Genomic DNA, 12,193 nt, shown 5'->3' with positions numbered 1-12,193 from the left:
TCGATCCCCTGCTTATCAAAAGTGTCAAATGGCATGTCAAAAGTGTCGTGTTGTTTATATGCGTCCGTAGATGGCACAATGGTTCAAACCTACACGACAAAGTTGTATGAATTCACGTGTTGATATGCATGCGTACATGTCATAATGGACCAAACCTACACAACAAAGTCGTAGCATGATGAGTAATGTACAACAAAGCCCTTCCTGAACCCACAAACGATGGGTGGCTAACGCAGCCATCTGCTTCAGTCAGTGCCTTCGGGTCCTTTCATGGTACTTGTCTTTGATCCATCGGAACCCGGTGCTTGATCCTTCCTTGACCTTCTTGAGCCCTGCGGAAGCCGCCGCCTTTGTCTTCTCCACGCCGCTCTTCCACACGCCGCCGCCGCTGCTGCTCTTCTTCTTCTTCTTTTTCTCCCCAAGCTGCCGGCCGTGATCGCTGTAGTCCCACTGGTCCGCCCATGACGTCCCGAAGGAGCTGCTTCTCTCCATGGAAGATGAAGACCGAAGACGTTTGCCTCGCTCGATGGAGTAAAAGTTGGGGAAAGGAAGGTGTGGTTATATAGAGAGGCAAGGCGGCAAATGGCGAGGTCACCTTGTGAGAAAGGAATAGATTACATCATCGCTCGTGCAAGAAAGGAACAGAGGAGGGAAGACATGTAGGATTGGAACTCTCCAGATTGGCCTCCTTGACTTTTTTTACATTGCTTCGCAACGCAAGTCACCGAAAGAGTTTATCTTTGTTTGACCGGGAAAACATCAGTTGCATTTCTTCTAGAAGAGGTATTAATGGCTTGCAATTAACGACATAGTCGCAAAAAAAATAGATCCAATGCGAACGAAATGCTTGTCATATCTCATCTGCAATGCTTGTCCCTCTAATTTTAATATATATATATATATATATATATATATATATCTGTCTAGAATTAAAAAATTGAAATATAAAAAATAATTTGATTACTTCCTGGATTATCTGATTTCAGTATAGAAAATTCTAATTTAGAGGGTATGTATGTAATAAATGTTGACTGACGGCTAATTGAAAAAGATTTACAACAATGACTTGTTTATATACTTTTGAGTTTTGCATATTTAAATTTCAAGAGATAAACGATATATGTAATTTTACCAGTTAGTTTTCATTCTTGCGATCGTAGAATCTTAACAAACCTCAATACTTTTTATCTATTGATTTAACATTTTTAATTAACTATAGTAGCTGTCACGTTAAAATGTGACCGGCCGTTTATTCTGTAACGCCAACGGAGGTGAACGAGTAAAAGGGAAGAAATGCGGTGCGAACAGTCCGTGCCGTCTCTCGAGCGGCTCGGGCTCCGCTCTCCGCGACGAGCTCCCACTACTGCCCGCCTTTCCCCCCTCGACCTCTCCGTTCCCCTTTATCTCTCTGTCGCGTCGTTCCTGTGGAGATTTTAGGGTTAAGGCTCCTCCTCGATCCCGCTTCGCCCGCAGCTGCGGCTCACCCGAGACGCTGACACACTTCTTGCTGATCGATTCCCCGCGGATGGGGCCCCGCGCCAACGAGCGGGATTTCGTGATCAAGGTCCGATTTCTTAGTTCCGTCCTCCCGCTTATATATCTTTTCCTGCTAATTCCCTTTGTCTGTGGATGTGGGTTATAGGTGATCTTAATATCTTCCTTTTGGTCTGTTTAAATTTGTGTTACTGTGCCGTTTAAATTTCTGTCAAGAGCGTCTCATGGGTGAGATTAAGTGATGATCGTGCGTATTTATATCTATGTTCCCTCTCTTTCACGTCTTATTTTTTGGAGAGGAGTTAAACATGTTAGGTAATTCCTACTAGCAGTACATCCTTGTTTTTTACCTTTTCCTGTAGAATGCTAGTGCTCTGTACTTCTCTCATTTCTCAGGCATCTTTATGGTTTCTAATCTTTTTAATCGTTAGTTATCAAGAAATTTTTAAATATTCAATTGATGTAATTCCTTTTTAATTTACAGCAATCATTTGATTGTTTATGAGCATTATTTGCTCTGTAGCTTAAATGTTTGACTTTGCAACCACATACATGCTAATTTCTTGAGGAAAAAGGTCTTTGAGCCCTCTGCAGAAACCAAGGCCTTTCTGATAAGTTGCCATAAGTTCATGCAACTGCCATTGTCATGATTACCTATCCTGCATGATGGTAGGATACTTGAAGTTAGATTATATCTGTTTTGTCAGTATTTTTTGCTGATAGTTTAATATTCAGTAGTCATGAAATTGTTATATTATCATGGATGGGGTACATTACTAATTAAGATTGTCGCTCACCAGTCCATACTGGTGATATTGTCCTCATATTATGTTGTGCAGACATGAAATTTTCATAAACGTGTTACTTTCCCAATCCTTTTGATCAAGGGCATTTTTGATCCTATAACTGGAAATGAAAAAAGAAGTCACATTTTTAATATTTGTATCTTATTACTTAAATATATTGAATTTTATTACTCCATTTATTTGTTTCCTTGAAGTTGTGCGGACAACCAATTGATTGCAAACCATTGGGCAACCGATCAGATGGTTTTAGGTGGCTGGTTATTGATCTGTCAATCAGCCAACTATCAGCAATTGTTGGTCCTGTGCTGGTCCAGTCAGTTACCAACCATCGCTCATTGGCTGTGGCCGGTCAGTTGCGAGTCCTGAAATAACATAGTCTCCTTATGATGACCTCAGCTATCCATGGTCTGATGTTGTTGAAGTGAAAATTAGTTATAAAAGTTTATTTGATTACTTCTGGTGAAAGTGACTTCTATAGTTGACTTGCAATGTACTAAATGATTTCATATTGGCTGTTTCAGGAAGTGTTACTTTTTGTTGTCCATTTCAACAGAGGAAAAAATTCATTGATTGTTTTGAGTACTTCACAAAATCCTTGCTCAACTAATAATGCATTGATGCACTACCCACTGATTTAAACTTTCATTTTCTGTCGAAGTTGTGTGCAGATATTTGTTTCTCGTGATTACTTATTCTTGTTATATGAGTGATCTTGTATTGATGGTCAAATGCGGCTCATAAGTTTCTTTTTCTTCAAAGAATCCCCTATTCAAAAATGTTTCACAAGTAGACTCTTTTCCAGAATATTTTGAAACCTCACTCATGGCAAATATGCTATTTTAAAATGTCTTTTTCTGTGCAGAAGAAATATCTCTGATGACAGATATAGGTCTAAAATCTTATTCTAGAAGAGCAAATTTTCTAACCAAGACTGCTAGTTAGATGTGTGTGGTTTGACTCATTATTCCTCTTCAGAGAAAGAAGCAAGTTCCACCCTTTCTGCTTGCAAAACTTTTGCACTTTCTAATATTTTGTAATTAGATTAATATGGACATGAACTAGCATGACCTCATTTTTAGCCGAGGTCTATCAGCCTGTTTCGTGGCATAAAAAATTCCTGCTCTTTTATCATATCATAAAGAAAACATATTAGGATACATTTGCTTTCTTTTTTTCATTCTTCCCTTGTTGTTCTATTTTAGTTTCTTACTATGCACCTTTTTGTTTTCATCTGTCTGTCAGATTTCTTTTGCAAGTTGTCTTTGTATTCATTTCATTCATTTGTAATTTCCAGGTAAAGTGTGGTGAAACACTCAAATGGTTTAGTACCTGCATCTATGGAGACATGATAGACCACAACATGACTAGACTGAGAAAGAAGATTATCAACCTTTTCAAGCTCAGTCCAGAAGCTGATTTTGTTCGTATCTATATTGATGTAGATGGTGACATTGTAGCACTAGATGATGATGATGAGTTGCATGAAACTGCAATTAATCAACCCTTGAATCCTCTTAGGATCAGTGTTTTGTTGAGATCAAATGCTAGTGATGGGCATGACCTGAAACATGAGAACATGAGCTCTGCAACTGCAGTGCCACCACAAGTAGATAAGCAGCCATTTGAATTTAGTTCTGTTATTAATGAAGCATTCAGATCTGTCCCTGGACAATTTTGTACCACACTTTCCAACATCTCTCATGATTTCCTTTCAAAGGCTGCATCATCTGCACCAGCAATAGCTGATGTTCTAGACCACTTTTCCAAGTTAGAAATACCGAGTTGTAGTCAGACTGTCAACAGCTCAACTGGTGAACCATCAGGAACACCTAGTCAGTTGACAAGTCAGCCAAAGAATCATAACATCAGCAGGGAACCATAAGTTCCAAGTACCTCTGCTCCAGTATCAACAATTCTGATCCAGTTTCAGAGAACCTGCATGAGCATGAGTGTGGTAATGGAAATCAGGTTGGTATAGTTAAGACTCGTACCTCTCATGATTTTAACAAATATAGTTCTCATTTTCCAACATTTGAGCAAGCATCTGGGCACCCTGACATCATTTTGATCACCAATGAGTTCTCACCTCTCTGATCATCAAAAGGAAAGTGGTAGTTTTGTTTGTAATGGAAAATCTGTTATGGCTGCTAACTCCATTGTGCCGTGTGAGCAGATTGCAGAACAAAATAATGAAACATTTAATCCTTCTCCTTCCCCGACTAATGTGCATGGATTTATTGGCATGGTGGCTGGTGACAACAGTAAACAACCTCCAACTAGTGCAGCCCCTTCGAGAGCACTAACTGACTTTAGTTTCCAGGGTGGCAAGCAGCATGGCACTACAGCTACAGCTGATCTTCCTTCTCCAAATGGCTTGCACTCCGTTGACCATTCTAACCAGAGGGATGATGTATATAATGATAACGGCCATCCTTTTCACGGGGGAATTAGATGTGATGGCTGTGGAATGTACCCAATCATTGGTCCATGATTCAGATCTCTAATGTGTAATGCAATACATACCTTTAATTGTTTGATAATGCTGTTCACTGTGAATCTTCTTATATTTTAATATTGTTTTTGGCTTTGCAGGAAGGAAGACTGATTTATGTACCGTTTGTTTCTCTAAGACGAGTAAAGAAGCTGACTTTACCAGGATTGACATGGTTCATTTATCTCATAATACAGCATAGTCTAATCGTCTATTTACTTAATTTAATTTCATAATATAAGATGCGCTAACTGCTTCTGCATTCTTAATTCCAGCATTCTAGACATCGGATCTCCTCACCTCATTTACATGGTTTTGGTGTGAGGCGATCAAGACCAAAATTAGAAAGTTGCTTTATCAGAATATAACTGTGTTAGATGGAACCTTGATGCCTCCTTCGACTCGTTTTACTAAGATATGGCGGATGCAAAATAATGGTACTACCCGATGGCCTTACAGAACAAAGCTTGTTTGGGCTGGTGGTGATAAATTTGCTAACAAGGACTACTGTCCTTGCAAAGAACTGCCATTTTCAACTTACTAGATGAGCCATGAAGTTAGAATCTCAATCCATGCAGATTCCTGTTGATGGAATTTCTGTGAACAAGGAAGTTGATGTTGCAGTTGATCTCACCTCACCAGCAGTGCCTTGCCTGGTAGGTATTTTTCATATTGGAGATTGGCGTCACCTTTTGGTCAAATGCTTGGACAACGAGTTTGGGTTCATATTGAGGTCTGTTATTGATACTAACTATTTCTTTCATTGTGGTACTTTTATCTTGTGTGTTCTGTTATATAACTGCCCCTCATTACTCATACAGTCATACAGATGGATATCTCTCAACCAAACTCTGCTACTGGAGGTCTCAATCCTGATTTGAATTTGCCACCTGAAAACACTAGTCGAGGTTGGCTTGGAACAATAGATGCTGAACCCTTTCATAATGTTGCTCCTAAACCCATTTCCAGCAACACTTCAGGTGAACTGGTTAAGCCATTTGTCAATCAAATCCCAAATTTATGGTTGTCATCCTCTTACCATTAAGGGAACCGCACAGCCTGCATCTATGGTGCTTCCTCCTGTATCATATCCTAACATTAATTCGACAGTGTCCGAATGGTAATCATCTTTGGCTACGGCACCTTAACAGAAATAGTCATCCATATTAGACAACCATTCAATAAAAAATCTTTGGTTCCAACATGCCATCATTAACTTTCCTAAGATTGTGTCTACTATGACCTAGGTCATTTTGATAGTTATTGTGTACATGTGTCATGATGGTGCAAGTGGTGGTGCATGTGGCCTTTCATATACTCTTTTGGGCTTGTACTCGAAATGTAGTGAGTGATTTCTAGAACTATTAATTTTTTGAATGTGATTTTTCTCTTGGTCCAACTCTTGATCTGCCTAAGTATGATTTGAGTTATAATTATTTTGAGTTGGATCTAGGACCGTTGAAGTTTTAGCTTTCTCAACATATTATGAAACTATGGTAGTTTTAGCCTTCTCAACATACTATGAAACTATGGTAGTAGATGAAGTATCTAGGCAAACTTTGATATTAAGTAGTTTATGTGCAAAAGACTAGTACCTTTTCTTGAGACTACATAAAAGTTTGTCTCTTTGTCTATTAGTCATAAGACCATTATAAGGTTGTTCACTTCTAGTAGACATGATTGGGAACCTATTCTGATACCAAATATGATGTAGGACAATCCTAAAATGATGCGTAATATGAAGAGAGAGGTGGTTTGGGTGAGTAATAAATTAAAAAAAAGGGGCTAATATAGATAGATAGATAGATAGAGAGAGAGAGAGAGAGAGAGAGAGAGAGAGAGAGAGAGAGAGAGAGAAACTCGATTTGGAAAAATATTGATTTAAGCAATAAAGAATAAATCGAAGATTCAATCACATTCCAAGATTATCAAGTAGTGATTTGACACCCTTCTGGGTGATTTCAGATGTTGAGAGATTGGTTTGTGGGTTTTTGTTAAGGATAAAAGAGGAGAGGAATGTAAGGGATAATTTTTGACTTGAGGAAGTTGTGGTCTTGCACTATACAATTAGTGGAAACACAAAACTAATATTTATTTCAAGACTAATGATTCCATTATAATACTTGGCCTCTTTATATAGGTCATAAATACATAAAGAAAAGAAAATTACAAATAAGAAAGAAAATAAAAATCATATCAAGATAATTCAGTACATTATATTGGGTCATTTGAGAAGATAGTATTTCATAATATTCTTGTAAAATATTCTTTTTTGTGATGATGTTATTTCCTTTTTCTTATAAGATGATGATTCTGTAGAATTATCTTTCTTCTTTGTATATAATGTACTTCAATTCTTGTAAGATGATTATTCTTATAATATTCTCTTTTATTATTAATTTTCTTTTATTTTGTTATCAATCTAAAAAGTAAGATGCTAAAAGTAAGATGACTATCAATCCAAAGTGATTCGGTTCAGTTCTTTTTCTTTCCAAGTCTTCCAAATGTTGCCTTCTTTCCATCAACACTTGTTAATTGGTTGCAGGGTTTCTCAGAGAGGGCGAGGAACAAGGAACCACTAATAAATAGCGGTGGCAGCGTTAAGCAAGTTTAATGGGATCTTCTTGTTGGAGACAAAGCTTCTTATTTCCAAACAAGTCTGTAAATAATTATGTACAACCACGTGATGATGATACTGTTTCTTCCCTGGATAGATTTTTTACTGTTTTCTGCTTCAGTACTACACTGGCCGCAACTTATGTATTATCTGCAATAATATTTTGGAGCATTAAACAGATCCTTTATCTTTCTTTTGCATACTTGGCATTACCCTGGATGTGAACTTAATTCTGAAGCTGGTGAAGGAAGATATGGATATATGTTGAGAAAAGTTCATAATTTTATTTTATTTTTTCTCACTGGAGACCAATATGAATGATAGATGATGGTGATAAAAGAATTTAGTGACTGTATATGATTAAATTAAGTAAGGTATGTTTGATGTATAGAGTCAAAGCAGACTTTGGGGCAGCTATCAGTAAGAATATTGCATGAACAAGTAATAAGAACAATTAAGACATCAATTTAAGTATATTTGTCATTTTTTTAGATAGGCTGGACAGATACAAAAATGTCATAATAAATAAGGAGAAAATAAAATTAAGTTATTTTTATCATGTCCGATCCAATAACCATACCTGTGGAGTTTAGTGTAAATTGTTCTAATAATATATCATTAATTGGACTGACTATGAATATGCTTATCCAATGAACATAAACCATGCAATTTAATTATACTTGATTTAAAAGGGTATGAGAGAACCCGAGATAAAATGCCACTACCCTTTCACCTCTGCACTTGATTTTTAACGCTTTCCAGATCGTATCTAAGACGACCAATGAAGCCATGTAGATTGATGCTTATTAGGCATGTCTCAACTTTCCAAGTCAAACTACAGACACAGGGGAAGAAGCTGTAAGGAAGCTTCAAGCTGTAGAGGTTCGAATATCTGAACGTGATCCAAAGAACATTCTACGACACCGTATGTGCTCACCCCACAGCTCATCGAAAGAAAGGCAACCACTAGTCCATACCCCACCTTATGTGGGGCCCTATGCACAGACCGACCCCCGCAACTCATCAAAAGACGTCTATTGACCACTCCACGAACAAAAACAAGAAGCAGCAGATAAAGCTGCAGGCGAGCGGCGATCTACAGATCATGGCTGCTTCCATCCACCACTACCTCCTCCTCTTCCTCTTCAGCCTCAGCCTCCCCTTCGCCTCCGCCATCAACTTCCTCTTCAACTCCTTCTCCGCCGTCTCCAACCTCACCCTCGTCGACGACGCCCGCGTCGAAGACTCCGTCCTCCGCCTCACCAACGACTCCAACTACTACTCCATCGGCCGGGCCTTTTACCCCGGCCGCCTCCGCTTGGCCTCAGGCCCCGGCCAAGCCCTCTCCTCATTCTCCACCTCCTTCGTCTTCTCCATCCTCCCCGAGATCGACAGCAGCCCTGGGTTCGGCCTCGCCTTCGTCCTCTCTAACTCCACCTCCCCGCCCGGTGCTCTCTCCGGCCAGTACTTTGGCGTCTTCTCCAACGCCACCCGCCAGTTCCCGGCGCCGCTCCTCGTCGTCGAGTTCGATGCCGGGCGGAACCCGGAGTTCAACGACCAGGATGGCAACCACGTCGGCGTCGACCTCAACTTCGTCGAGTCCGCCGTCACCCACACCGCCGGGTTCTACCGGGCCAACGGATCGTCGACGGAGCCCGAGTTCGTGCCGCTCGACATGCGATCCGGGCGGAACATCCGGGCGTGGATCGATTTCCACGGCCCTCTGTTCCAGATCAATGTCACCGTGGCGCCGGCCCAGGAACCACGGCCGCGGTGGCCGCTGATATCCTACACCGATCCCGTGATCGCCAACTACGTGTCGCCTGAGATGTACGCTGGGTTCTCGGCGTCGAAGGTGAAGTGGGTGGAGGCGCAACGGGTGTTGGCCTGGAGCCTCAGCGACACCGGCGCTGCGGCCAGGGAGCTCAACACCTCCAATTTGCCCGTTTTCTTGCCGCCGTCGCCGCCATCGTCTTCCTCAACCTCTGTAGGACTTATAGCCGGCGTCGCCTCTGCCTGCCTCGCCATCGCCTTCCTTTGCGTCTTGGGACTGTACTACCACTGTAGGAGGAGGGGAAAGGCGAGAATCCGCAAAGAGGAGGAAGAAGAGGAGTGGGAATCGAAGTACTGGCCAAGGAGGTTCAACTACGAGGACCTTTGGAGTGCTACCAATGGGTTCTGTAAGGAGCGGTTGTTGGGCTTCGGTGGCTTCGGCAAGGTCTACAGGGGAGTCCTCCCTGCCTCGATCTCCCGCGGAGCCGATAGCGGCGGAGGAAGTGCAGCAAGGGAGGCGGAGATGGAGGAGGTGGCGGTGAAGTGCGTGTCACACGACTCGAAGCAGGGGCTGAGGGAGTTCATGGCGGAGATATCAAGCATGGGGCGGCTGCAGCACCGGAGCCTGGTCCACATGAAGGGCTGGTGCCGCAAAGGGAACGAGCTGATGCTGGTGTACGAGTACATGCCCAACGGCAACCTCAGCCAGTGGCTCTTCTCCGACGCAGAGCACCGGCCAGCGCTGGCCTGGCCGGCGCGGCGGCGGGTGCTGGTGGACGTGGCGGAGGGGCTGCTGTATCTCCACCAGGGGTGGGAGCAGGTGGTGCTCCACCGGGACGTGAAGAGCGCCAACATACTACTCGACGGCGACATGCGGGGGCGCCTCGGCGACTTCGGGCTCGCCAAGCTCTACGAACGCGGCGCCGCGCCGTGCAGCACCAGGGTGGTGGGGACGCTGGGCTACCTGGCGCCGGAGATGGCGGTGGCGTCGGCGCCCACGGCGGCGAGCGACGTGTACAGCTTCGGGGTAGTGGTGCTGGAGGTAGCGTGCGGGAGGCGGCCCATCGAGAGGGCGGAGCGCGTGGAGGACGACGACTGGGTGCTGGTGGACTGGGTGAAGGAGGTATACGCGGAGGGGCAACTGGCGGAGGCGGCAGACAAGAGGATGGAGTTCCCGGTGGCGGAAATGGAACTGGTGCTGAAGCTGGGGCTGGCGTGCTGCCACCCGGATCCGGAGCAGCGGCCGAGCATGAAGGAGGTGGTGGAGCTGCTACTGGCTGCAGAGTCTGTCGGAACTCCTGTAGCCGAGCGCAATGCCCAGCAAAGCTCATAGAGTTGCTGCTGCTTCTTCTACATTGAGACCTCAATCCTCAAACATCAAACACTGTCATTACCATTGAAATGCCAGAGTATTAACAGAGTGCATCACAAGCCGCATTGCTTGGTTTCAGGCATTATCAGCCCCTTGGTGAACCAATGGATGAACTGATGGGACTCTTCCATCACCTGCTAACTTAGAGCAAAATGGTCTCGGATCATAAAGGAACGACCTCATTCAGCTTCCCTGAACCCAGAATTGGATCCCTGCAATTGGAGTTGCGCAGCCTTTCTCTTTGCTGCAATATCTGAGACTTCAATGATCATCCTCTACACATCAAGAAAAAAAGTATCAAGTTAGATTATTATGTGCTCGGTCTTATTATAATATTCCGTCTGTAATCTTGCTGATCCATCTTGAAAGATTAAGAAGAATACTTCATTGGCTAAGACAAGACATTGTGATGCCGACTCCCCGATAATTATATCACCTGTCACTACTCAGAAATGGAATGTATGTACGGCAAAAGGGTTTAGGTACTGCTGCATTTAGACGATCGAACTAACTCTCGTGTCCTAACGATCTAACCAAGGAAAAAAACGAACAACGACAAACAGCACCTAAAATAAAAGAGGGGTGACAACGACCAAATTATGATGGTCAAACATGAACATGAACATGAGCACTGTGCATGGCCAAAAAGGAACTCAAAAGCTTCATCCTTCCACTTCCTCGGGTCATCAGATAGTTTGTGGGAGAAGAAGCTAGCAAAATTCCGCTGCAATGGATGATGGTCTTGGAAGCCACATGATGATGATGATGATATCATGAACCAGGAGTTCGGAATACATCACTGTATGTCTACAGGAACAAAAAAGATGACAACCCAATTCAAATGCCTCTTTAAACGTTTTGTATTCACCTTCTTCAGCAGCAGACATACAGTCTCAGAGACAAATCAAGCTCTTCCCATCCCAAATCTGCAGTAACCAAGAAAGTAGGACACAACTAGAAGTAAGCGTAGCAGTTGAAGGAGTGGCAGAACAACAAGTCAAAGTGAACGAGTGAAAGGATTAGGAGGATTGAAGGAGAGGCTTCCAACTAAGTCAAAATCTACTATACTATTAAATGAGTGGTTGACCTTTGACACCATCCCTAGAGTTGGATCCACCTTCCAATAAGGTGGTTGACTTCACGATAACCATGTCCTACCTTATCAGCATTGGCTTGTAGTACGTAGGCATTGAGAGGACTAAGTCTTACCTTGACGAGGTTTAAAGGAATCAAGTGATATATATTAGTTCTGATTAATATATATATATATATATATATATATATATATATATATATATAAAATTCTTTCCGAACGAAAAGAATGATAAACACACAAGTGGATTCAATGATTCAACCATTAGACAAGTTTGTTTTCTGGACTGGAAAAAACTAAATGATGATGCCTATAATATAAGTCTAATTGACTTATTCGTGAGAGTGTATATTAAAGCGTGTATCGGGTCCTCTTCAAATAACTTAGGCCTTTGAGAATTATGATCACCCAATCATACTTTTAATATCAGACAATCATATGCATCTGATATTTAAATTAGTAAAATAACTCGGGGAAGAGTATTTAGGTTAGAGAATTTAGACGTTACTTCATATTTTGAGAAGCACTCTTTTTAGGGGCCCAAATC

The 12,193-nt window shown here is 42.3% G+C and overlaps 2 protein-coding genes across 9 annotated transcripts; both read left to right on the top strand.

Moving 5' to 3' along the window:
• The first annotated feature begins 1,253 nt into the window (after positions 1-1,253).
• On the top strand, positions 1,254-7,608 carry LOC103974281 (protein JOKA2-like). Of its 8 annotated transcripts, none has more exons than XM_065153423.1 (6): positions 1,254-1,564; positions 3,595-4,268; positions 4,621-4,807; positions 4,893-5,524; positions 5,613-5,911; positions 7,337-7,608. In XM_065153423.1, exons 1-2 carry the CDS (start codon positions 1,526-1,528, stop codon positions 4,180-4,182), a joined length of 627 nt encoding a protein of 208 aa, XP_065009495.1. In that variant the 5' UTR covers positions 1,254-1,525; the 3' UTR covers positions 4,183-4,268; positions 4,621-4,807; positions 4,893-5,524; positions 5,613-5,911; positions 7,337-7,608. The 8 variants fall into 8 exon arrangements, with proteins under 8 accessions (XP_065009495.1, XP_065009494.1, XP_065009493.1 ...); XM_065153422.1 differs by having other exon boundaries at positions 4,474-4,807; XM_065153421.1 differs by having other exon boundaries at positions 3,595-4,807; positions 4,893-4,966; positions 5,067-5,524.
• A 585-nt stretch (positions 7,609-8,193) lies between these two features.
• On the top strand, positions 8,194-11,038 carry LOC135639895 (L-type lectin-domain containing receptor kinase S.1-like). Its single transcript, XM_065153888.1, has one exon. The coding sequence runs from the start codon at positions 8,394-8,396 to the stop codon at positions 10,512-10,514; it is 2,121 nt and encodes a 706-aa protein (XP_065009960.1). The 5' UTR covers positions 8,194-8,393; the 3' UTR covers positions 10,515-11,038.
• Positions 11,039-12,193: the final 1,155 nt, after the last annotated feature.

This window comes from Musa acuminata, chromosome BXJ3-6, assembly GCF_036884655.1.
Source record: "Musa acuminata AAA Group cultivar baxijiao chromosome BXJ3-6, Cavendish_Baxijiao_AAA, whole genome shotgun sequence".
NCBI lineage: Eukaryota > Viridiplantae > Streptophyta > Magnoliopsida > Zingiberales > Musaceae > Musa > Musa acuminata.
Note: the sequence above shows the minus strand (reverse complement) of the source record. Positions and strands in the feature narration are given on the sequence as shown.

Coding starts and splice junctions, on each gene's coding strand:
- LOC103974281 (XM_065153423.1), top strand. CDS start 1,526: ATGGGGCCCCGCGCCAACGAGCGGGATTTCGTGATCAAG. Junction 1,565..3,594: donor AGCGGGATTTCGTGATCAAG/GTCCGATTTCTT, acceptor TGTAATTTCCAG/GTAAAGTGTGGTGAAACACT.
- LOC135639895 (XM_065153888.1), top strand. CDS start 8,394: ATGTGGGGCCCTATGCACAGACCGACCCCCGCAACTCATCAAAAGACG.